Source organism: Bubalus bubalis, chromosome 10, assembly GCF_019923935.1.
Source record: "Bubalus bubalis isolate 160015118507 breed Murrah chromosome 10, NDDB_SH_1, whole genome shotgun sequence".
NCBI classification, from domain to species: Eukaryota; Metazoa; Chordata; class Mammalia; order Artiodactyla; family Bovidae; genus Bubalus; species Bubalus bubalis.
This window is the reverse complement of record NC_059166.1, coordinates 89,184,786-89,212,006: the sequence shown is the minus strand read 5'-3', so window position 1 is coordinate 89,212,006 and position 27,221 is coordinate 89,184,786. Positions and strand designations below refer to the sequence as shown.

Below are 27,221 nucleotides of genomic sequence, written 5' to 3'. Positions count from 1 at the left end.
AAATACTTTAAACATTAAAAATCAAATTTTCAACCTTATTATTAGCATAAGCTGAGGTGGCAAGAGGCCATCTTTGCAAGAGGGTTTTGGAGTCCACATGATTTAAGTGAAAAAAAGAAATTATCCCTCACAATTAGCTCAAATGAATAAAAGAGGAGGTTCCTTTTTATTCTCATTTCTTGATGTAGACAGTCTCTTGGGAAACATCCGGTAGTGGGTTCCGCAGAGGAGAGACATGTGCTTTGGTTGCCTTTGGGACACTGGGTTATTCTGTCTTCACTTCCCTGCCTGACCCCCGCTTTGGCCTGAACCAGGATCCGCCCTCTACTCACCACTGACTGGGTTCCTCTGGCTGATGAAGTCGTGACCGGGGTAATGGTGATGGTGCTGGTCACTTTGCTCGCGCCAGGGCGGGGCGAGAGGTGGTTCCTGGGCGAGCGGAGGACTGTGCCGGTGGACACCTCCTTCTCAGCCGTCACGTTGACCGGTCGGACAGTGATCACTGGACTCGCCCCTTCAGCCGAAGTCCCCGGGCCTCGCTTAAACTGAGAGCCTAGGTGAATGTGGATTTTGTTGTCTTCCGTGGTTATGATATTGGCATTGGCGTTGTATTTCCGGACTGGGGTTGGTCCAGGCTGCTTCTCCGGGGTGACCTTGAGGACCGTCCTTCCCACGGGCATTTCCTGGGATTCGGGAGGGACATTGATGTCCGTCGGGGCTGCCGATGTGGACACGGTCATGATCTGGATGGGGGACGTGGGCCGGTCGGCAAACGCCCCCCTCCCGCCCTCTGGGGTCTTCTCCCTGGAAAAGGTGGTGATGGTGACTGGGGACATGGCTCTCTCCGGGCCGAGGGTAGCGTCTGCGCCTTTCTGCTTCTGAGACAGGACGTTTGGGGAGGGGATGATGGTGATCCTTGGCTTCTGATTGCCCAGGGTGGGGATGACGGTGGTGCTCGAGAAGAACTCTTCTGCTGTGGGGCTGGTGATCTCCAGAGTGGCGGTGCTGTTCTCGTGGTCCGGGGTCACGCGAATGTGCAGCGGCTGGCCCTGCTTGGGCGAGAGGACCAGCTCTCCCGGGTGCCCTGGGCTGGCACTGGCTCGGGGCCCCTTCTCTGGAGCCACCGGGGGCCCGTTCTCCCTCTTCCTCATCCACGGGATCCAGGACTTCCTCATGGTGAGCTCGTTGGCCGCGGGCGGATACCTGTCTAGAACCGACGAACGTTCCAGAGGCTTCTTCAGTCCTACCTGGCGAAGGTTGCTCATGATGTGGTTTTCTTCCTGAAAGGATTTCCGAATGAACACGGCCGGTGTGTCCTCCTCCGCCGCCTCGCTGCCTAGGGCATCCGTCTGCACGCCCGTGGATGTCACGGGAACGTCCACCATCCTGCGCCCGTTCACGCTGGGTCGCAAGGCGCGGCTGTACCGCTTGGACAGCTCCAGCTCTTTGGTCAGATGGAGGACCTCCTGGCCCATGCTTTTGTTCTTATTTTCTTCTTCCATAAACCTCTGTTGAAGGACAGAGTAATCCACTTGGAGCTGAGAAAGCTGATCTTCTTTGTTCATCAGTTCGTGAATCTTCTCTTTAAGAGCTTGGACCTCAGCTTTTAAATCACGACTTTTGGCTTCTTCCAGCCGAAATCTGTGTCTCAGCTCGGCTTCTTGGCTCACTGCCTCGCCTTTCTCTATGGCTTTGTTCTTGGCGATTTGGTGTTTGATCTCCTCAAGTTGCTGAGAGAGGAAATTGGCCTTATCCTGCTCGGTTCTAAATTTCTGCTCCAGCTGGTCATACTCATCTTCCGTTTTCATCAAGTCTCCTTCCACCACCTCCAGTTGTTGGAGACGGTTCTTCAGTCTCTCAATTTCCAGTGTTAGTTCCTTAATTTTGTTATCTTCGGGGCAGGTGAGCTCAGGTCCTTTTCGAGACCTTCCTCTTGTTATTTCTCTCTCCACTTCCTCTATTCCATCAAGTCTCTTCTTTAATAAGTCCACACTGCAGCTTAATTCAGAGGATTTTTCTTCTTCACTTTTCAGTTTGCCTATTAACTCATCTCTCTCTTTTGTTAAATTGTATACCTTTTCCTCCATTTCAGATTTCAGCTTTAAAAGCTTCTTACTTTCTTCGATGAGTTTTTCCGTGACGTCCATAACCTTTCCTTGTTCCACCTTAAAATTTTTGTTGAGTCCATCCACTTTTTTCTCCTCTTGCTTTATTTTTTCCATCATATTTTTCCTTTCATCCACCAGCATCACGGTAAAGGACTTCAACTTTGTAAGATCGTCTTTGAGGCTTAATTCAGCCTTTTCCAATCGACTTTCAGAACATTCCAGTTCTTTAACCCGACTCTTGACCACCTCCAATTCGTTGAGCAGGTCCTTGGTTAAGTTCTTTTCTTTCTCCAGATTTAAGTGCAGCTGGGTGCACTCGGATTTACTCTTGCTGAACGCTTCTTCCAATTTCTCCAGTTCCGACATTCTCTTCTGTAACTTCTCAACTTCAAGTTTGAGCTCCCGGCTATGGTGTTCTTCCTCCTGCAGTTTCTTCTTCAGTTCCCGGCACTGGGACTCGGTTTTCGTGATCTCTTCGTCTTTACCTTCCATCTCAAGCACGCGCTTCCGTAGATTTTCCACTTCTGCCATGAGGCTGGAGTTGCCGCATTCCCCTTTAGCAATCTTATCTCTTAGTTCCTGAAGCTCTTCTTCTGCCTTCTGAAGGTTTTTGTTGGTCTCTTCCAACTCCTCGATTCTCTGAGTCAGGCCAACCAGCTTGAGTCTGAGTTGTCTGTTGTGAGACTCCTGACTGGCCAACTTAGCATTCATCTCTTCATGCTCCTGGGAAAACCTTGATGCCTTGTTTTCGAAGTCCACTTCCAACTTGAGCAATTTCTGCCTGTCTTCTTTGGACTTGGCAGTGATGGCTTTGAGCTTTTCTTCCTCTTCCCTCAGTTTCTGAGTCAGGTCCTGTACTTTCTGGCTCTGCAGGCCAAGTTGCTCGATATGCATTTGCCTTTCATCCACCAGCATGAGTGCAAAGGACTTGAGTTTCACAAGCTCATCTCTCAGTTTGTTGAGCCGCTTAGCGTTTTCCTTTTCTTTGCGGGCTTGGTAAGCTTTTTCCTGTTCAAGGAGTTTTTTCAACCTAGAAAACAAAATATATTAAAATATCTTATTTTATTACATGATATTTTATTTATGATATGTTTTTATACATATTAGAAGATTGCATGCATGCTAAGTCTCTTCAGTCGTGTCCAACTCTTTGTGACCCTATGGACTGTAGCCCACCCGGCTCCTCTGTCCATGGGATTCTCCAGGCAAGAATACTGGAGTACGTCACCATGCCCTCCTCCAGGGGATCTTCCCAACCCAGGGATCCAACCCATGTCTCTTAGGTCTTCTGCATTGGCAGGCAGGTTCTTTACCACTAGCACCACCTAGGAAGCCCATTAAAAGATTAATCAGCAATAAGATTGTCTTAGATATGAACCAAAAATAAAATGTTATTATAATAAATCCCCTGTCAATTACTGAAATATGAAGGTTTAACACATAGCCATAAACAAAACCAACCAGAAGTCAGGATGCTGGCTACCCATAGTAAGGGGTAGCAACTAGAAGGGTGCCTGGAGAGGGCTTTTCACTAGTTTCTGTTCCATAATCGGTGTGCCTTTTACACAGAATTATTCAGCTTCTGAAATTTCAGTAAGTTGAATCCTGATGAGTACCTTTCTATATATATGTTATACTTCAATAATATAACAATGGAGTAAAATTTAGGTTTTGCAATAATAATGACTATGTAGAATTTTCTGTATTCTAGGCAGTAGTCTTTACTTATTCTCATGGCAAGCCTCTGAGGCAGGTACTCCCACTGTCATCCCAAGGAAGAGTCAGAAAGGAATGGGTCTGGGGTCTCATGCGGTACAGCCCAGGATACTTGCTCTTCACCTCGCATCGTCAGACTTCAAAAGATAAATTTACTTTAACTGAAAGGGAAGACTCAGAAAAGAAGATGCTTTGGGTTTCCTTGTATTGTATGACAGGAGCAGGGCAAGACAAGCTTTCTGATAGAGAGCTGAGCTACATAACTGACTTTAGTTAACACCAGGGCTGGTACAGCATCTTGTCTCTGTTTTCTGATTTAAACATTTCCTTTTAGATTGAGAGCCAGGTAGGGAGGAAACACAAATTCCTATCAATCCAAAAAGACGTGGCAGTCACAGGAATTACTGTTGTATATGCATGAAATGCATTTTCTCTACGGTGGTGGTGGTGTTTAGTTGCTAAGTCGTGTCTGACTCTTTGCAACCCCATAGACTGCAGTACTGTAGCCTGCCTGGCTCCTCTGTCCGTGGGATTTCACAGGCAAGAATACTGGAGTGGGTTGCCATTTCCTTCTCCAGGGTTACGGTGTTAATGTATAGATTTTAATGTTAATGTATAGCTTTAAAAAGTAGAAATATAAGTAGACCAAAGTATATTTACAGTACTTATGGCTGTCAGTTAGCTTACACCAATTTTTAACAGTTCTTTTCAATTATCCATAAAACAAAGTTAATATAATATTTACCATATGTAGTATAAGAATGCGTTTAGTAATTTATGCTTACATGAGAAGCAAGTTATAAACAACCACTAATGTATTTGTTGTAAGTACATTTTTTTCTTTCAGTATATTTTGAACTTTATTTATTATGAAAGATTTATTTCATAATTAGATGAACTTGGATTAGATTAGATTTACTTGGATAACAGCTAATCTGACAGCTGATAACAGCTAACAGTTAATAGTGTCATATTGAACTGTGCAAGAAATGATTGAACATACACAGAGTAACTATAATCAAACCCAGCGTCAGACAGTTACTATAGACATAGCTCAGCTCATGTCATTAAGTTTTTTTCATAGAATTTATTTCTATAAAATATACCGTTGTATCTAAGCATCTATTAACTGAAATGGGTAACTTCCAAACTCATTATGGCTTTATTTATAAAATAAGACAAAAATATTATTTTCAAATCCATGAGTTGAACGAGTATACTGTAACAGCTTCACTAATTGTGGTTCCTACTGTGTAAAAGGGCATTTTATTGATTATCTTATCTTTTTACTTGGCGTCAAAACAACTGAAATGTTACCTTACTGTAGAATAAGAGACTTCAGGGGATATTTTCAAATTCCTTGACCTCACTAGATTGTTAGAGACAAATTCCTTTAAAATATCACTATTCTCAAATTTAAGGCTTAAAGTGTTGAAAGTTCTAAAGATAGTTGTTGAAGAATCTTATGCGTCTGCTATTAGAGGCAGAGAGTAGGAATGGCTAAAACATAGACTTTGGGGTCAGACACAACTGTACCTGAATCCTGGCTCAACTGAAACACTTGACCCTATGTTTTCTAGGCTGTAAAGGAAGGTGAAATGGATACTAAAACCTCCCTCACAGGATGTTCTAAAGACTGAGAGATGGTAAAGTGACTGACACAGACTCAACACATGGATATAATAAAACACAAAAACAAATATAAGAACTAGAGGGCACACTATTTCCTCCACATGGGAAGTCTGTTCAATGCTTTTTGTGTTTAATCTGTAAGTATTTTTACATCATTATCTTGACTTTGATAGTAAAACCTGGGGCAGTGATGTTTCAACCAGAGAAAAGCATAGCGTTTTCTGCTCAGTAGATAATTCTGTGAGCCAAGGGCATAACCTTAGATCTTGGCTCCATAAAACCACATTTTTCAGGTCCTCTTACCTGTGACTGGTTCTCTTTTTCTAGGCCCATTAAACTTTCTCTCCTTCCCTCTTCTTTCACATTTTAAGCCATTCTCATCTTTTAAGGGCTTCCCTTGTGGCTCAGCTGATCAAGAATCTGCCTGCGATGCAGGAGACTTGGGTTCAATCCCTGGGTTGGGAGGACCCCCTGGAGAAGGAAAAGGCTACCCACTCCAGTATTCTGGCCTGCAGAATTCCATGGACTATACAGTCCACGGGGTTGCAAGGAGTCGGACACCACTGAGTGACTTTCACTTTTACTTTCATCCTTTAAAGTGGACCTAACAGCGATACACAACCCATTCTCGGCAGGCTCCCAAAGCCCAGTTTCCCAGTTGGTGTAGCTGAGGGTTAGATCCAGGACTTGGTAGACTTGTATGGCTCAGTCAGGACACTCTGCCAACAGTCTTTCTGCACAGAGACCTGCATTCAAGTGTCTGTAGGCAGGGCATTGGGGATGGGAAGAATGAACTGCGAAGACTTTGCAAAAGATAATGTGGACTTTGTGACTGCTCACTCACTGGCAGGAAGAGAGAGAGAGAAAAAATTACTTCAGTCCTTTAGGTCTGAATAATTGCAAATAGTAGTGCCTTTAATAGAAGCAGGAAAAGAGATGAGAAACGGTATTGGCAGAAATTGAGAGTTGAAGCAACACTAACTTGCAAAGTATACCAGACAATAGTTAACAATACTATATTGTATACTTAAGAAAAATTTTAAGACGGTAGATCTTGGGTTTGTATTTCAATAAGGGAAGTGACAGTCCCTTAAACATGGGAATAAATATGATCACCAAAGGAGAAACTATGCACAGAGAGAAAAAGGAAAGGATGGAGGAAAAAACTTTGGGAAATGCCCAGAAATAAAGGGCAAAAGAAGGAGGAGGAGCTATGGGAACACATGTGGGGAGAGGGGGAGAGGGGACTGAGGTGGGGAGATATAATTTTCTTCAAATTATATCTGAAGAAAAAAACATTAAGAAAAAGCCCTGGAAAGTTTTCTAAGATGCCAGATAAAGGGAGAGAGTTGTAAACAAATACAAAGTGGAATGGAGAGAAAGGTGCAAGGAGAGACCCATGGAACAAAACAGGGGCGCCAAAGAAAGAGAGGGCTTGTCTCCACTGACCTGCCCTTTCGGTCAATTTTGGCATTCCATTTTCAGGTGGCTTTTTTTTTTTTTTTTTCCCCTTCTGCCATATCTACAAATCCTCCTTTTTACATTAAACAAACATTGAGAAGCATTATTATATCATTGTGCACATTTCAAAAACCGTAACGACTATGGCATATTATGTTTCTATTTCAGACAATTTTCTAATAGTTACACTTTCACATTGTACTTTAAACACTTAATTTGCTCTACATTACAGGGCACTCTTTCCACATAATTACATTGTTGAAAGAGAAAATTAAGAGGATTTTGGTGCTTTATGTGCCCACTGGTCTTACTACCTCCCTCTGCTCTATTTTCTATCCGTCTTGCCTTTCTTCAAACATACCCTGGCTCTGAACATATTAACATTAAAAGGAAACAAACCAGAAGACCAAGACTAAGAAAGTGAATTAGTGCCCTAATTCTCATCAGCAGTTGGAAGCAGAGCATTAAGTATTCTGAAATCAAATTTATTCTTGGCAAGTTCTTAATTTTCTGCAAACATTTTATCTTATTTAGAGGACAAAAGGAAGACAATAATCTAATAGATTCTTCATAATTCTCTTGCCTTTCTTAATAACTATTCTTAAATGTAGTCCTCATTTCTCTTTCATACCCAATAAAACTATTTTTTTTAACTTACAAATTTGTCGTTTATAAACATGTCCAGAAATTCAATAATTTTTGTTAAGATGTTAAAAGTATAGGCTGAAATGTTCTGTTTATGAGGTACACATTTTTCAAGACTCATCAAAACGTATAATTAAAATTGGTGAATTTTGTAATATATAAATTATATCTGAAGAAAAAAACATATTAAGAAAAAGCCCTGGAAAGTTTTCTAAGATATCAGATAAAGGGAGAAAATTGTAAACAAATATAAAAGAGTGGCTTAAAATATGGTAGAAAACATAAAATAGGTTTATTAATCTTAAGGCAGAAAGAGGTGAAAGCAGAATTTGAAAAAATTAAGAGAAGGCAGCTGTGATTTTCAGATGGAGTTTGGACTGATAAGAAAACTTTTTCTGGGAAAATAATGTTTCAGGCACTAGAAAACCTTTAGTTCTAAAATTAGTTCTAAAATTTCAAGAGGCTCTTAAAAGAACTTCCCAATCTCAAATTTTTGCTGATACTTGATTTTTAAAAAAATAAGAGATAAGAAGAAAGGTGTTCTGATAATAAAACATTTTATTTACCAAGCGTCTAATATAATACATCCCTGGCTGTGTTAAGTGTTTTTATTAGTTGATTTCATTTTTATAACAATCCTTTGAGCAAAGGTTACTCATTACTATACTGTTTTATAAACAGGGAAGTTATTTGACTTAATCAAGGGAACAGGACTAAGAAGGTAAGATTGGGATTTTGGACCAGATCTGTTTGACCACAGTGCTTTTAACAATAATGTTATTCCTCAAGTAGGTATTGCTTGGAGAGCTGAAGTTTGCAAGACTCTGTTTAGGTTGCATGCGTGCGTGCTAAGTCGCTTCAGTCGTGTCCCACTCTTTGCGACCCAATGGACTGTAGCCCCCAGGCTCCTCTGTCCACGCGGATTCTCCAGGCAAGAATACTGAGTGGGTTGCCATGCCCTCCTTCAGGGATCGAACCCACATTTCTTATGTATCCTGTATTGGCAGGTGGGTTCGTTATCACTAGTGCCACCTGGGAAGCCCGTTTGTTTAGGTTAATTGTGTCTTATTTGATTTAGCGTATCTTTCTGGAACTGTCAAGATCCTCCTTGAACTGTTTCATCATACACCCAGTGTATCAGTTTGTATCCAGAATTTGTCAATGGAAACATGACCCCGGTGATTAATTGAAGGACAGGTCAATGCACAAAGCACTTTAAATACATTCAGGCTCTCTCTGCTGCTGACATCAACCCATTCAGCAGCAGGGACGTCATCACTGGGCATCCATGAGCCTGCGGGGCTGTTTTTCATCATCTTCCTGAGCTCCCAGTCCTCCCCATGTGCCTGTTCCAACCACATCTTCCTCACATCAGTCAACTACAACCAAATTCTCCCAGATGTTTGGGTCCAGATCTAGAGTCATCCTTGAGTCCTAGGCATCCTCATTCAGTTCTTCAACAAATCTTGTCAACTCTACCTTCAAACTACAGATCTACAAAATACAATCTACAGATGAATGGTTCTTACATTTTTAAAAGCTTGTAAAACATAACTAAGAAGAGGCAGATACCGTATGTGGCCTGCTGAGTCTAAAGTAGGAGTCTAGTGGAAACAGCATGGTAAAAGCACACAATTGGGAAATAGTCATAATAGGTGGTTTAATTGAAATGAAGGGTATCTGTGGGAACAGTATGGAGAAAAGAGGTTGGAAAGGAGAGACAAGCCACTCCAAGCCCCCTGTGGGCTAACAGGATGGATCTGAACTTGGGATTCAAAATATGAGGAAGTTCAACAGCTCTGGAGAAGCTAAAAATCAGGATGCTGCAAAAAAAGGAGCTGAGAAATACAATGAAGTCTGAACTAAAGTCATGTCATTGAAAAAAAAGGAGAAACAGGGTCATATAGTGATTCTTAGGAGACAGAGTTTATAGGGTTTGGTGACAGACTGAGGGAGGATGGAGAGGGGGAAATTTGGAGAGACTCTCCACCTTCTGGACAGGGTTATTAGTTTGCTCTCATTGCTTATCACATATAGGCTAGGAGAAGAAAAACAGACTTGGAGGGATAGCTCATGATGCTCCAAAAAAGGCACACTGACTTTGAGGTTGTCGAGAACCTACAAGTGAAATGCTTATTGGGAGCCTGGAGTTCAGGAGATGAATAAAGATACAGACTGGGAGTGTCCAGTGGCAGTGTAATCTAAAGCCATGAGAGAAGGACATCCCTGGAGGTCCAGTGGCTAAGACTCTGAGCTCCCAGTGCAAGGAGTCCGGGGTTCAATCCTTGGTCAGGGAACTAGATCCCACGTGCTGCAACTGAGAGCTTGCTTGCATGCCACAACAGCAACTAAGACCTGGCACAGCCAAATGAATGGATATTAAAAAAAAAAAAAATTTAGTCATGAGAGAGGATGAGATGAATGAGAGGTATGAGACATCAGAGAGAAAGAGGAGCAAGGACAGAAAAAAGACATTAAGATGAGAAAACATCAAGGAATGTAATGAGAGAGGCTCAGTAGGGAGGGCCAGAGAGTTAGGAGGGAATCCAGGAAATAGTGGGTTTGCAGACACCAACAGGGCAGGAAGGGGACATGTCCATAGCACAATACTCTGGAAGGACAGTGAGAGATAGGAAAATGGCCATTGTTTTCATTTAAATTCAAATTTAAAGAAATTTTAAATCCTTCTATTGGATATGTCAGTATGCATATGGACAATTCTTTGCATGAGCAGTTTTCATGGAGTTCAGGGACAAAATACAGAATAAAGCTTAGCTGGGAAAAAAAATAGAGACAAGTACCTGAGACTAATTGTTTGAGATCTTGATTATAAAGGAAGGAGAAACAGGCAACTGGACATAAGACACAGGTAAGGTAGGGCCAATATCTTTAACCTCATGTGTTAGATGTGAGATACTTGCTTGTTCCCACTTTAAAGCCCTTTGTTTATCTTGATAGAAACAGTTTAGTTAATAAATGAATAATGGTAGAATTCATAAAGAGGGAATTATAAAATACCACCATTTTGCAATCCGCAATGAAATAATGGGCATAGGCAAGGCTCATCAATGTTTCCTAAAAGATAGCCAGATACTGTGTACGTATGTATAGACCTCCACCCAAGAAATATTCTTACCAAAAAAAATTGAACCTGAATCAGATTGAGCTTCACAGGGGCAAGAAACATACTAAATGACATTATGATGATACAATCAGGAAAATTCAAAATGTAGAGTCTATACAGTTAAAAAACCTAGTTTCTTCAATAAATAAATCCCAAGAAGAAAGAGTGTGGGAGTTGAAACTATGGATTAAAAGAAATTGAATCTGTTTCAATTCTCATCCAAATTTTTAAAAAAATGAGATAATTGGAAAAATTATATTAAGGAATTATTAAATGTTAGGTATGGTAAAGGATCTTGACAATATTTTCAAAAGAATCTTTATATTTTAGAAATACATATTGAAATATTTACAAATGAAATGATATGTCTGGAATTAACATGAAAAATAATCTAGGGGAGTTAGGATAGGTGAAACCAGATTGGTCATAAATTGATTAATTGTTGAAGTTAAGTACATGGGGGTTCATTATACTATTCTTTCTATTTTTGTAAATTTTTTGAAATTTTCCATAATAAAATTTAACCCCTTATTGTATATAGTCTTTAGCTTTTGTCCACCCAAGTCTCAGCTAGTTTGGAGACTGGTCAGATATTCTCTTTCCTTACAGTACCACATGACTCTCCTATTATTGTGATTGTGGGTGATTTTTTCATTCATTTCTATGTTTATTAAGGTAAGCTTGTTGAAGACTCTGACTTTTTCTTGCTTATTGGGATCCATTTTCACTTACTCAAACTAATGCCAGGAAAAGCAGCTCATATTGTACTGTTCCACAGATATTTGTTAATTTCTTTCCTTTTAGAGTCAAAAAATAAATGGTTTTGGAGGAAAAGGGGGAAATGAAAGATTTTTTTTAAGCCTTCTCCTGCTTTTCCATCTTTGAGATAAACACCGTCCCTGAAACAATTGTCAGTCTCTCCTCCTAAAGACTCAGGGCCGCACTGGACTATGTTCCTTCTCACTTTTTTCCTTGGAAGTAAAGCATGTAAGATTTCACAGATCTTTTTCTCCATCTTTCTTGGCACTCCCACTTTTCAACCATTTCTCCAGACTTGTCAGCATTAGCTCCAAACCAGCAATTCTAATTCTCTCTTTGTCTCTTGTTGTCTCTCCGTTGTCACTTGTCACTATCTTAATCCATCGGACCCCATTTGAAAACTCTGATGTCATCCTAGGTTTGTTTCTCATCCAGACCATGCTAATCTCATCCTAGGTTTGTTTCTCATCCAGACCATGCTAATCTCCCTGCTCACTGTTTCCTTCCCCTCCACTATTTTTGCTCTTCACCTCTCCCTGTGTATATGTCTCTCTATTTTTCAAGAAAAACCACAGGTTAAAACTAGCAAGGGCATGATAGTAATTAGAGATGAATGAACCTTAAGAGTCAAGCTTGCCTACAGTTTGAAGTCTTAAATCACGTGCATTTCCCCCCCAGCTAGAACATATCAGTTCAGTTCAATTCAGTCACTCAGTTGTGTCCGAGTCCTTGTGACCCCACATACTGCAGCATGCCAGACCTTCCTGTTCATCACCAACTTCCAGAGTTTACTCAAACCCATGTCCATTGAGTCAGTGATGCCATTCAACCATCTCATCCTCTGTCCTCCCCTTCTCCTTCCACCTTCAATCATTCCCAGCATCAGGGTCTTTTCAAATGAATCAGTTCTTCGAATCAGGTGGCCAAAGTATTGGAGTTTCAGCTGCAGGGTCAGTCCTTTCATTGAATATTCAGGACTGATTTCCTTTAGAATGGACTGCTTGGATCTCCTTGCAGTCCAACGGACTCTCAAGAGTCTTTTCCAACACCACAGTTCAAAAGCATCAATTCTTCAGTGCTCAGTTTTCTTCACAGTCCAACTCTCACATCCATACATGACCACTGGAAAAACCATAGCCTTGACGATACGGACCTTTGTTGGCAAAGTAATGTCTCTGCTTTTTAATATGCTGTCTAGGTTGGTCATAACTTTTCTTCCAAGGAGTAAGCGTCTTTTAATTTCATGGTTGCAATTGCCATCTGCAGTAATTTTGGAGCCCAAAATAATAAAGTCTGCCACTCTTTCCACTGTTTCCCCATCTATTTGCCCTGAAGTGATGGGACCAGACACCATGATCTTTGTTTTCTGAATGTTGAGCTTTAGGACAACTTTTTCACTCTCCTCGTTCACTTTCATCAAGAGGCTCTTTAGTTCTTCTTTGCTTTACATAGTACAGAACTAAGTAGCTTGGTGGGCTTCTCAGATGGCGCAGTGGTCAAGAATTCACCAGCCAATACAGGATATGCAGGAGAGGCAGGTTCGATCAGGTTCAGATACGTCAGGAAGATCATCTGGAGTAGGAAACGGCAACCCACTCTAGTATTCTTGCCAGGATAATCCCATGGACAGAGAAGACTGGTGGGCTACAATCCATGGGCTCACAAAGTCAGACATGAATGAGCGACGGAGCGCACACACACAATCTATCTTTAAAAGCCACAACTGGCAGCAACTGAAAGGCATGAGAAGCTCATGGCTGATAACAAATTCTTCTTTTGAAGATGGTGAGATTTCCTCCTACTAGGTGAGCACACGCTCGGTGCTTGGCAACATTTGGTAGCAACCAGACGCCACTGTAAAATTCGAATTTAGTCTTCATGAAAATCTAGTATAGTAAGATGCTAATTTAAATTTACAAATGCTATATTCAGAAATAAATCACTTACTATATTACTAGTATAATAAATTACTCTCAGTAACAGTAGAAATTAAAGTCTAGGAAATTATTTATTTTTGCCCCAAACCATTGAAACAACTGTTTTTCCCCTGTTAATTTGCTGCCCAACAGAGGCCCATATTTGAGAATCACTGAGAACATGCTCTCTGTTCCTACATTCCAGTACAAAGCTCTCTGACTCACGTAGAAGGTAGCTAGGATTCATTAATTCACTCGATAATTCAAAAAAAATGGGTTATAAAACATCATCATAAAACAATGTATCAGGTGCTTGGAATAAAAAAAAATAAATTGCAATGCTCTGTAAGAAATACCATTTGTGCTCTGAATTCAGGCTCCTCCATGCAACGGTGGTTAAAGCAGTCAGAGGTTAAAGCGTCTGCCTGCAATGTGGGAGACCTGGGTTCGATCCCTGGGTCGGGAAGATCCCCTGGAGAAGGAAATGGCAACCCACTCCAGTATTCTTGCCTGGAGAATCCTATGGATGGAGGAGCCTGGTAGGCTACAGTCCATGGGGTCGCAAAGAGTCGGACACGACTGAGCGACTTCACTTCACTTCTTCACTTCATGCAATGGTGGAGGTGCGATTGGAGGAAGTCATTGTTCATGTTCCTGTAACTGTTTTTCCAGTCTCGATCCCCTGCTGTGGGAGCAGCCCATATGGCCCCTTTGGGGGAACTACAGTAGGGTCACCCTCCTCCCTTGGGAACCAGGCCTGGCTTGATATGCCAAATGAGGACCGGATTTTGGCCCCATTGCTTTCTGGTCAGGAGCTGCCACCTGCATAGCCACACACTATCAGCCCAGGTCCTCTTCTGTCTCATCCTTCAGATTTTGGTTCACACCTCCTTCCCAGAGAGGCCTTCTCTAGTTAGCCTTTTGAAAACAGCTTTCCTGGCCACATTCCATCAGGACTCCCTGTTTATTTCTTTTAATGCACTTTCCCTGTCTAAAAGGATCTGGTTCCTTTATTCATGTACCTTAGACACTGTCTTTCCATCGCTGCACAAAACAAAAGCACCGTAAGAGCAGAGTCCAGGGCTGAACACTAGCCCTTCTCCTATAGCACCTAACACACAGTAGGTGCTCAACCAGTATTTGTACAATGAGTGAATAAACAAAGGTTGTTCTGATGAAGAATGGAAAAAACACTGTGCCCTGTAAAGGGCAAAGAGCATGCAAATGCAAGAAAATAGGACATCTGAAATTCAGTTCAGAACAGTAGTCAACCTCAGTACACACAGTAGGAGGTGGGACGATGTCAAGAGATGAGACTCCCGTGGAAGACGGAGGTCAGATCATCAGTTTGGATGTGACTCCTAAGGAGTCAGGCACCATCCTGAGGGTTATACAGACTTCTTGAAGGACTTTAAGAACAGTGATAACAGACAATTTCAAAGAAGAGAGTGAAAAAGTTGGCTTAAAACTCAACATTCAGAAAACAAAGATCATGGCATCTGGTCCCATCACTTCATGGGAAATAGATGGGGAAACAGTGGAAACAGTGTCAGACTTTATTTTGGGGGGCTCCAAAATCACTGCAGATGGTGACTGCAGCCATGAAATTAAAAGACGCTTACTCCTTAGAAGGAAAGTTATGACCAACCTGGATAGCATATTCAAAAGCAGAGACATTACTTTGCCAACAAACGTCCGTCTAGTCAAGGCTATGGTTTTTCCTGTGGTCATGTATGGATGTGAGAGTTGGACTGTGAAGAAAGCTGAGTGCTGAAGAACTGATGCTTTTGAACTGTAGTGTTGGAGAAGACTCTTGAGAGTCCCTTGGACTGCAAGGAGATCCAACCAGTCCATTCTGAAGATCAACCCTGGGATTTCTTTGGAAGGAATGATGCTAAAGCTGAAACTCCAGTACTTTGGCCACCTCATGCGAAGAGTTGACTCATTAGAAAAGACTCTGATGCTGGGAGGGATTGGGGGCAGGAGGAGAAGGGGATAACAGAGGATGAGATGGCTGGATGGCATCGCTGACTCGATGGACCTGAGTCTGAGTGAACTCCGGGAGTTGGTGATGGACAGGGAGGCCTGGCGTGCTGCGATTCATGGGGTCACAAAGAGTCGGACATGACTGAGCGACTGAACTGAACTGTCATTTCTGAGCTAACCCTCTGTTCAGTGTGGTAGTTCTGAGTACGTGCTCTAGAGCCAAACTATCCGGTTTGCGTCTCACTCTGCACCATCCTAACTTAATCAAGTTTCTTAATGTCTTTCTTCTTCAGTTTTCTTCTGTATCAAAGCGGGATAATAGTATCTGAGCACAGGGTCATTGTCAGATCACATAAATTTTTACATGTAAAGAGATAAGTACCTAATAAATGTTAGATACTATTAGCAACAACGCTAAATTGAAACTCACTGCCAATCTGTATTCCCTGTCTCTCCACCTGAACGAATTCTCCAAAGCTATTGGGGGTGGGTGCCTCTACTATGCAGGAAAGATCATCTCATTCTTGAAACCTGAGAATGCTGCTGATTCTTTGTGGACACAGATGAGTAGTTTCTACCCACAGTGTGTTATTGTGTAAGTTGCTCAGTCATGTCCTACTTTGTGCGACCCCATGGACTGTTGCTCACCAGGCTCCTCTGTCCTTGGGATTTTCCAGGTAAGAATATTGTTTATTATGTTTTCATATTCCTTAATTTGGTCAACGGAGGAGGCAATGGCACCCCACTCCAGTACTCTTGCTTGGAAAATCCCATGGATGGAGGAGCCTGTTAGGCTGCAATCCATGGGGTCACTAAGAGTCAGACACGACTTCACTTTCACTTTCACTTTTCACTTTCATGCATTGGAGAAGGAAATGGCAACCCACTCCAGTGTTCTTGCCTGGAAAATCCCCGGGATGGGGGAGCCTGGTGGGCTGCCGTCTATGGGGTCGCAGAGTCGGACACGACTGAAGTGACTTAGCATAATTTGGTCAAAATACTACTCACACAACTTCAGGTTGATCAGATAACAGTAGGAAGAAGATGTTATTCTTTCCCTTTGATGTTGATGAAGAGTCAGCCTGGTGCCTACATTTACTGAAAGATTTTCAGGAGGAACAGAAAAAGCCATGAAGCAGAGAAATTTGTCTCTAACTGTGTGGCCTTGAGCTCTTTCTTCCAAGTGGCCCCTCACCCTAACCCAAAGACCCATTCCATCCCCAAAGAAGGTGTCACCAAGGTGCATCACTGCTAATTATGGGATGCGGCCTCTAGGTAACGAGGCTTTCCTGATGGCTCAGTAGTAAAGAATCCGCCTGCCAATGCAGGAGATGCAGGAGCCTCAGGTTCAACCCTGGGATGGAGCAGATCCCCTGGAAAAGGAAATGGCAACCCACTCCAGAATTCTTGCCTGGGAAATCCCATGGACAAAGGAGCTTGGCAGGCTACAGTCCACAGTGTTGAAAAGAGTTGGATAAGACTTAGCGACTGAGCACGTATGCATCTAGGTAACACTGTGCATTATCACAAGAAATACTAACCCTCAGACAATAAGCTAAAGAGAGTGATTTACCAGGGAAGCCAGAGAGTGGGGAGGATTTTGAGGTCCCTGAAACCTCAGTATGAGGGGTCCTCCCACAGGCTAGAGAGGCCTCTCCTGTGTTCACTTAGAACATGCAGGGAGGGATGGAGCCGAAGTCAGATTTCCTGAGCCTATTCAAACAAGTTGAAGATAATCCATAAGGGTACACACATACCCCATTTTACCACTTTACTCTGTACATGTATTTATAGATTGCTGGGCAAAAGTCACATTTGAAGCTCATATATTATGGGAACTCACAATATAAAAACATGTCCTGTGGCAAAGCCTTTTATTAAGATACGATTCATCTGTCTCTTGGGTAAGTCTATTTTCATAAATAAGATTTGTTTAATATAGACATGAAATAAGCAGCAAATTAACTTAAGTACATAAATCACTGATAGCAGTGAATTCACATGCATTTATTTACTCAGAAAAATAACCCTCTCCCTTTAGAAAATGCCAATTGAATTTATTGCCATTGTATCCAAAAGTCTTTTTAAAAGTTTTTAAATATAAGCATATGTGATATTTCATTAAATACTTTAAAAATTATTTTAGCATATATTTTTCAAGTAACTTTAAAGCTAATTTTAAAAATAATAAGTCAAAACAAATAAAGTTCCAAAACTCAGACTTAATTTTTGTATTGATCCTATTGTTGATCAAGAAAAAAAGAAATGTGCCGTGCCCTTCTGTTGTGGAAAGGATATTTAGTCTTACAAGCAAACAGAAATTCATCCAGTCACATGGAATTAAGAATACAGGCAGATCAATGCAGTGAACCCAAGATTTTCATCACAGTTGAATTCAAGATTTTCGTCACTTTAAACACAGAGACAAAACATTAACAATCAATGTTACACAAAATTAAATCTACACAAATGAAAACCATACCATCTGCCCTTATGTACAAATTTCTGTACAACAGGTCATATGGATCTGAAATCATGCTATAAGAATTTGATTAGGACCAAATGAAGGCTTTTCTTTTCTTTTCTTTTCTTTTGTGAAAGACACTACCTTCTAGCCCTATTGAATGCTAAATACAAGCTATTTGTTTTTATACACTCTGCTAAATTCAGACAGTGCTTTTTGGCAGTTTGAAAAATTACTAAAGCTGAACTTTTTACACAACTGTTTAACACGGTCCGAATTTTAATGCCATTTACACTTTAAAATAAAACCTCCTGTTTGCTTTGTTATTCTTGTTATCACTGCCACACTGACTGTTTCAGCATAAACACAGCTTTCTTTAGATCACTGTGCAATCCAATTCATTGCCAACTTTTGCAAGCCTTCTCCACATGTGCAAAGAGAGATCTGCAGAAAATCCACATAACAAGAACAACAAAATCTTTGAAAATAATATTTTCACCTCAAATTAGTTTTTTGCTCCCCAAGAAATCATAAGTTAGAAGAGACATTTATAGCACATGGAAAGGTTGTTAAAAGCCTTCAGAACACATTAGTAGGACTGCTGGCAGCAAGATAAGAGATTTTTCCATTCTTATACAAACTCCCCAAGTTTCTGTAGGGTGAGATTAAGTGTTCCCCTCCATAGAAAAACAGGAGCACGCTTCATACCACAAGGTGCTTCTTGGCCATTTCCAATCAAGGAGCCTGAGGTACCAAGGAAAGTCACAGTAAGCTGGTCATTTTCAAGGGTTGTCACCGTCCACACTCAGAAAAACCTGTCGCCGAAAGTTGAAAAGGTTGTGGAGTCCTTACAGCCCTTGTCAGCTCTAGAAGTGTCCCATCTCAGCTTCCAAGATGCTCTTTGCACAAGACTGAGAAATGAGTTTACTGCCAAGGAAGCCTATGAACAAATGAAACACGCATGGACCAAAGTAACTAGAGTCGCTTAAATCAAAACAGATCTTGACCTCCTTACCTTAATACTAGGAAGCATGGTAGCTTTTGTTTTTGTTTTTTGTTTTGTTTTGTTTTTTTAAGAGGTACTGAAGTTTGTTCAACAGCAGCTCAGCCCCCTACTCCATAGGGAATTAACCGTCACATTCCAGGCCTGTCATCAGAACAATGAAAGGTGAATGTTGTGCAAAACAGCCCGAGACCACTAACTGGTGATGTAATTCTTCCCTCTAGGGTTCATTATTGTGCAGATTTACTCTGGTCTGAGAAAAGGGGTGGAGCTGCCTGGGACTGGCAGGGAAGGCAGCTCTTAAGAAGCAAAATCAGTGAATGGGAATTACGTTCCACCCTGAGGGAAGCTCCCTGGGGAGGGCACCGAAGGGGAGGAGGAGGAAAAAGTTAAAGAAAGGACACGCATAAAATGTCAAATGGGCCTCACTCCGGATTTTTCAAACTACTTAAACGCCATACAGTTCTATTCAACCCACCCTGGAATTTAAATAAGCAGGGATCCCACTGGAGCCTTATCTACAATTCAGCCAAGAGGAGGGGATTCACATTTCAACCAAAGTGCTGGTTAATTTATGTGTTATCTAAATGAAAACACTACAGAGTGTGCCAAAGAATGCCAAGTACCCATTAGTTTAAGAACCAGTAAGAACAATTGTGTCTTGAAAAAAATGTTTACCTGTATTTCTTTCTTTCTTATAAGTGTTTTGAAATGGCAAAAAAAAAAACAAAAAACAAAAAACAACTATGGCCATTCTCACACAAAGTCAGTGAATGCATTCAGCCAAATTTCAAGGAGTATCTGTGACATTTATGTATTGTTCTCAAAATCTTCAATCACCTTGAGGACAGTTTTCTCTCTTTTATTCCCTCTTTCTTCCTCCCTCCCTTTCTTTCTTTTTTCTTTCATTCTTTCTTTTTTTCCTTGTTTCCTTTCTTCTTTCTTTCCTGAATCTGCATGAGTATTCAGTCAAAAAGCCATTAGGTAACTTAGAAGTTCCAGTATAATTTTTTCTAACCAATATGCATACAATATGTATATCATTTGTGTTAAATTATATTTTTATTATAGAATAAAAGCATAATACCAGATAAATTAGTCACATTGACTTTAAAGTTAACAATGAAATGCTTGCAGAGCATTTTTAAATCCTCAGATAACTTTCTATTATATAAATATAAGCTATTATGTTATGGCATAGAGAAAAATATGAAGGAAAAATAATTAAAGATAAATGTTTTCCTACCTCCCTGATGTTCACTCATGCTTTTTGCTTTAAGAACCTGTCTATCTTCTTAACAGCATGAATTAAGGATAAAGACTAGTGCATCCTGTAGGGTTGCAGTTCTGAATAAATGTGTTTTGATTATCAAGTTATTTTGGTAAAAGTTACATAAAGCAGCATTCATGATTCAGGTAAGATTACAGATACTGAACCAATTAGTTGTTTATGGTTTTTTTGTTTTTAAATTTTTTAGAGGGTTTTTCCAAACTGTTTTCACATTGATAGGAAATTCGAGAAGAAAAGAAGGAACTGTAGCCCTCACCTGCTGTACAAAAGTTCTTGTGAGTTTTGCAGAAAGGGGCTTCTTGGCAACTAATAGACCCAAGACTGAATCTTGGTTTGGTATCTACTTGGTAGGTCACTGAGAATATGTTTCATAACTCCACTGGCTTCAGTTTATCCAGCTGTATAACAGGGATATGGGTTCTAACTTACAGGGTTATTATGAGAATTAGGTAGAACAATGTGAGCCAAGGCCACAGAATCTGATAATAGATAGTTAGTTATATGTTTATGCACAGTTTATTCATGCTGAAAATGGGAGGCACTTGGCAAAAATACAAAATTGTGGTTTAAATTTGACACAGACAACACAAATCCACGCTGAGAAGGGAATGAAAGAGTCAGTATTGATTACATACTCAAGTGGTATCTTGCATTCAGTCTGCGTAAGTGGTAGTCCCAGGACTTCCCTCGTGGCTCAAACTGTAAAGTCTCTGCTTACAATGCAAGAGACCCAGGTTCGATCCCTGGGTTGAGAAGATCCTCTGGTGAAGGAAATGGCAACCCACTCCAGTATTCTTGCCTGGAAAAATCCCATGATGGAGGAGCCTGGTAGGCTACAGTCCATGGGGTCGTAAAGAGTCAGATATGACTGAGCGACTTCACTTTCACTTTCAGAAGTCATTGATTATGTTAAAAACCATATCAAATCAGGGACTTCCCTGGTGGTCCAATGGTTAAAAGTCCATCTTCCAATGCAAGGGACATGGGTTCAATCCCAGGTTGGGAAACTAATATCCCACAAGCTATAGGGCAACTAAGCCTATGCTCTGCAACAAAAGCATGACTCAGCAAACACCAAGAGCAGCCTTTTGAGATATATATATCTCAAATCAATATGTAGAGACATATGATGTTAATAGCAAGAGAAAAAAGTCAACTCATAGATTTGAAAAATCATTAAAACAATGCCATAAGTGTCAATCACACTTTTTTCTTTCAATTTTTTTCTTTCTGGCTTAATGCCACTAAATAGTTAACATTCAAAATTAATTTAAAGTCTTATGATTAAGTCTCTCCTAAAATAGCTGTATTTATCATAATTAATTAAGATTCTCTAGACAAATGATGTTACTTATTAGGAGCTTCTTGGAATGAGAGGAAATGTTTAAATGGGCAATAGAACCCTCTTTAAAGAGGGTCACAGTAGCTGTTAATAGAAATGTCCACTATTGGATCCTGAAGGGGAGGGACCACACCTTTTTTTTTTTAAGCTTTATTTAGGTATAATTTGGAAGCAACAGTTAGAACTGGACATGGAACCACAGACTGGTTTCAAATAGGAAAAGGAGTATGTCAAGGCTGTATATTGTCATCCTGCTTATTTAACTTCTATGCACAGTACATCATGAGAAATGCTGGGCTGGAAGAAGCACAAGCTGGAATCAAGATTGCCGGGAGAAATATCAATAACCTCAGATATGCAGATGACACCACACTTATGGCAGAAAGTGAAGAGGAACGAAAAAGCCTCTTGATGAAAATGAAAGATGAGAGTGAAAAAGCTGGCTTAAAGCTCAACATTCAGAAAACGAAGATCATGGCATCTGGTCCCATCACTTCATGGGAAATAGATGGGGAAACAATGTCAGACTTTATTTTGGGGGGCTCAAAAATCACTGCAGATGGTGATTGCAGCCATGAAATTAAAAGACTCTCACTCCTTGGAAGGAAAGTTATGACCAACCTAGATAGCATATTGAAAAGCAGAGATATTACTTTGCCAAAAAAGGTCCATCTAGTCAAGGCCATGGTTTTTCCAGTGGTCATGTATGGATGTGAGAGTTGGACTGTGAAGAAAGCTGAGCACCGAAGAATTGATGCTTTTGAAGTGTGGTGTTGGAGAAGACTCTTGAGAGTCCCTTGGACTGCAAGGAAGTACAACCAGTCCATTCTAAAGGAGATCAGTCCTGGGTGTTCTTTGGAAGGAATGATGCTAAAGCTGAAACTCCAGTACTTTGGCCACCTCATGCGAAGGGTTGACTCATTGGAAAAGATTCTGATGCTGGGAGGGATTGGGGGCAAGAGGAGAAGGGGACGACAGAGGATGAGATGTCTGGATGGCATCACTGACTCGATGGACGTGAGTTTGAGAGAACTCCGGAGTTGGTGAGAGACAGGGAGGCCTGGCATGCTGCAATTCATGGGGTCGCAAAGAGTTGGACATGACTAAGCGACTGAAATGACTGAATTGAACTGAATTGACAAATAAAATTGTAAGATATTTAAAGTGTACATCCTGGTAACTTGATATACATTGTGAAAGATTCCCCCCATCTGGTTCATCAACAGATCTCTCAAATCTCTCTCTTTTTTTTTTTTTTTTTTTTTTTTTTGGTGAAAATGTTTTAGTTCTATTTTCTTAACAAATTTCAACTTTACAATACAGTGTTGTCAATTACAGTCCTCAATGTTTTATATTATATTCTCAAGCATCAATTCTTTGGCGCTCAGCCTTCTTCACAGTCCAACTCTCGCATCCATACATGACCACTGGAAAAACCATAGCCTTGACTAGACGGACCTTTGTTGGCAAAGTAATGTCTCTGCTTTTGAATATGTTATCTAGGTTGGTCATAACTTTCCTTCCAAGGAGTAAACGTCTTTTAATTTCATGGCTGCAATCACCATCTGCAGTGATTTTGGAGCCCCCAAAAATAAAGTCTGATACTGTTTCCACTGTTTCCCCATCTATTTCCCATGAAGTGATGGGACCAGATGCCATGATCTTCATTTTCTGAATGTTGAGCTTTAAGCCAACTTTTTCACTCTCCTCTTCAACCTTCATCAAGAGGCTCTTTAGTTCTTCTTCACTTTCTGTCATAAGGGTGGTGTCATCTGCATATCTGAGGTTATTGATATTTCTCCCAGCAATCTTGATTCCAGCTTGTGCTTCCTCCAGCCCAGCATTTCTCATGATGTACTCTGCATAGAAGTTAAATAAGCAGGGTGACAATATACAGCCTTGACATACTCCTTTTCCTATTTGGAACCAGTCTGTTGTTCCATGTCCAGGTCTAACTGTTGCTTCCTGACCTGCATATAGGTTTCTCAAGAGGCAGGTCAGGTGGTCTTGTATTCCCATCTCTTTCAGAATTTTCCACAGTTTATTGTGATCCACATAGCCAAAGGCTTTGGCATAATCAATAAAGGAGAAACAGATGCTTTTCTGGAACTCTCTTCCTTTTTCGATGATCCAGCAGATGTTGGATATTTGATCTCTGGTTCCTCTGCCTTTTCTAAAACCAGCTTGAACATCTGGAAGTTCATGGTTCATGTATTGCTGAAGCCTGGCTTGGAGAATTTTGCACATTACTTTACTAGCGTGTGAGATGAGTGCAATTGTGCGGTAGTTTGAGCATTCTTTGGCATTGCCTTTCTTTGGGATTGAAATGAAAACTGACCTTCTCCAGTCCTGTGGCCACTCTTGAGTTTTCCAAATTTGCTGGTATATTGAGTGCAGCACTTTCATAGCATCATCTTTCAGGATTTGAAATAGTTCAACTGGAATGCCATCACCTCCACTAGCTTTGTTTGTAGTGATGCTTTCTAAGGCCCCCTTGACTTCACATTCCAGGATGTCTGGCTCTAGGTGAGTGATCATAGCATCATGATTATCTTGGTCGTGAAGATCTTTTTTGTATAGTTCTTCTGTGTATTCTTGCCATCTCTTCTTAATATCTTCTGCTTCTGTTAGGTCCATACCATTTCTGTCCTTTATCGAGCCCATCTTTGCATGAAATGTTCCCCTGGTATCTCTAATTTTCTTGACGAGATCTCTAGTCTTTCCCATTCTGTTGTTTTCCTCTATTTCTTTGCTTTGATCGCTAAGGAAGGCTTTCTTATCTCTTCTTGCTATTCTTTGGAACTCTGCATTCAGATGCTTATATCTTTCCTTTTCTCATTTGCTTTTTGCTTCTCTTCTTTTCACAGCTACTTGTAAGGCCTTCTGAGACGGCCATTTTCCTTTTTTGCATTTCTTTTCCATGGGGATGGTCTTGATCCCTGTCTCCTGTACAATGTCACAAACCTCATTCCATAGTTCATCAGGCACTCTATCTATCAGATCTAGGCCCTTAAATCTATTTCTCACTTCCACTGTATAATCATAAGGGATTTTATTTAGGTCATACCTGAATGGTCTAGTAGTTTTCCCTACTTTCTTCAATTTAAGTCTGAATTTGGCAATAAGGAGCTCATGATCTGAGCCACAGTCAGCTCCTGGTCTTGTTTTTGCTGACTGTATAGAGCTTCTCCATCTTTGGCTGCAAAGAATATAATCAATCTGATTTCAGTGTTGACCATCTGGTAATGTCCATGTGTAGAGTCTTCTCTTGTGTTGTTGGAAGAGGGTGTTTGCTATGACCAGTGTGTTCTCTTGGAAAAACTCTATTAGCCTTTGCCCTGCTTCATTCTGTATTCCAAGGCCAAATTTGCCTGTTACTCCAGGTGTTTCTTGACTTCCTACTTTTGCATTCCAGTCCCCTATAATGAAAAGGACATCTTTTTTGGGTGTTAGTTCTAAAAAGTCTTGTAGGTCTTCATAGAACCGTTCCACTTCAGCTTCTTCAGCGTTACTGGTTGGGGCATAGACTTGGATTACTGTGATATTGAATGGTTTGCCTTGGAAACGAACAGAGATCATTCTGTTGTTTTTGAGATTACATCCAAGTACTGCATTTCAGACTCTTTTGTTGACCATGATGGCTACTCCATTTCTTCTAAGGGATTCCTGCCCGCAGTAGTAGATATAATGGCCATCTGAGTTAAATTCACCCATTCCAGTCTGTTTTAGTTTGCTGATTCCTAGAATATTGACGTTCACTCTTGCCATCTCCTGTTTGACCACTTCCAATTGGCCTTGATTCATGGACCTGACATTCCAGGTTCCTATGCAATATTGCTCTTTACAGCATCGGACCTTGCTTCTATCACCAGTCACATCCACAACTGGGTATTGTTTTTGCTTTGGCTCCATCCCTTCATTCTTTCTGGAGTTATTTCTCCACTGATCTCCAGTAGCATATTGGGCACCTACTGACCTGGGGAGTTCCTCTTTCAGTATCCTATCATTTTGCCTTTTCATACTGTTCATGGGGTTCTCAAGGCAAGAATACTGAAGTGGTTTGCCATTCCCTTCTCCAGTGGACCACATTCTGTCAGACCTCTCCACCAGGCCCCACAGGGCATGGCTTAGTTTCATTGAGTTAGACAAGGCTGTGGTCCTAGTGTGATTAGATTGACTAGTTTTCTGCAATTGTGGTTTGGGCTGCGACAGCGCGCAAGCGCAGGCGGCTGTGATGGAGCACAAGCCTGGCGGAGAAAATCTACCCGACGTCCGAGGTCAGGGTAGAAGCCAGAAGGACCCCATGCCCGAGGGCAGCGGCCAAGAGGAGCTACCCCACTCCAAGGTCAGGGGCAGCGGCCAAGAGTGCCAGGCTGTGACGGCGCAGGAACGGCCGAGAGGAACTACCCCACGTCCAAGGAGTGGTGGCTGCGTGGGTGCATGAGGGCCTAGAGAAGCTACTCCATGTTCAAGGTCAGGAGGGGCGGCAGTAAGGAGATACCCTTCATCCAAGGTAAGGAGCAGTGGCTGCACTTTGCTGGAGCAGCTGTGAAGAGATACCCCACGTCCAAGGTAAGAGAAACCCAAGTAAGACGGTAGGTGCTGCAAGAGGGCATCAGAGCGCAGATGTAATTAAGCCACCATAAAAGCCCCAAAGGATGAAGCATCTGTTTTGGTGAACATGTGGTGATTTGGAAAGAGTGGCACACTTGGAGAGGGTTGAATCTGCTTGCAATGCAGGAGACCTGAGTTCAATCCCTGGGTAGGGAAGATCCCCTGGAGAAGGGAATGGATATCCCACTCCAGAATTCTTACCGAGAATTCCACAGACAGAAGAGCCTGGTGGGCTACAGTCCACAGGGTCAAAAAGAGTTGGACATGGCTCTGTGACTAACACTTTCACTAATAAGTATTAATAAAATGTTTCTCTGAATTCTGTGCAAATTAATGGAACCCAAGGAGAAGTTTATTGGAATCTCCAATCTATAAATTCTTGGTCAGAAACACAAATGAACAGGAGATGAGAGAACATGTTTCCTGAACATTTCTGAAAAAGATCTAGTTTAGCATATGGCAAGCTGGAAATTTCTCAGTGTGTGGGTGATCACTGGGCCTGCCAATTCATTATGCTTTCATCACAAGAGACACATTTTGCAGCAGCGGGGGTTGTGTTCCAGAACTCTTAGATGTGGATATCCTGGGGGGGTTGGAGTGGCAGGCTGGGAGAAGAAAGTCACAGGACAGGACGTGCTAGAAGCATTGCACTTGCATTCCTTAGTTGGGGCAGAACTTTCTTCCAAGATCTCTCCCTGGAGTTTTGGTCAGGGTGTACTAAGTCCAGGCAGTAGTTTTGTACACAATTATCTCCTTCTTTGGGAGAAATATAATCCAAAACTTCTCAAATATTGCAAATTACAGAAGTCAGACAAATCTGTGAGCATTGGAGAGCTGAGAAAATCAGAGAGTACTAGAGGAAAGAATGATGGGTATAAATAAGTAGGTAAAGTTAGAACATGTGCATCATTAGCATACTGTAGGATTTGGTGACATTCAACCCTGAATATTCATTGGAAGGACTGATGTTGAAGCTGAAGCTCCAATAGTTTGGCCACCTGATGCAAAGAGCTGACTCATTGGAAAAGACCCTAATGCTCAGAAAGGTTGAAGGCAAAAGGAGAAGGGGACAACAGAGGATGAGATGATTAGATAGCATTACCAACTAATGGACATGAATTTGAGCAAACTCCGGGAGACAGTGAAGGACAGGGAAGCCT

General features: G+C 41.3%; 1 protein-coding gene across 7 annotated transcripts in view; it reads right to left on the bottom strand.

Annotated features, from left to right (window-relative positions):
• FILIP1 (filamin A interacting protein 1) overlaps positions 1-27,221 on the bottom strand; it is a 214,003-nt gene that overhangs the window by 19,622 nt on the left and 167,160 nt on the right. For 6 of the 7 annotated variants that reach the window (XM_006061996.4, XM_006061998.4, XM_044924504.2 and 3 more), the window contains one exon: positions 333-3,138. In XM_006061996.4, the coding sequence (XP_006062058.1) occupies positions 333-3,138 (2,806 nt within the window). Of the gene's footprint in view, positions 1-332; positions 3,139-18,519; positions 18,738-27,221 lie in introns of those variants that run through there. The other variant, XM_044924507.1, reaches the window with a different exon arrangement.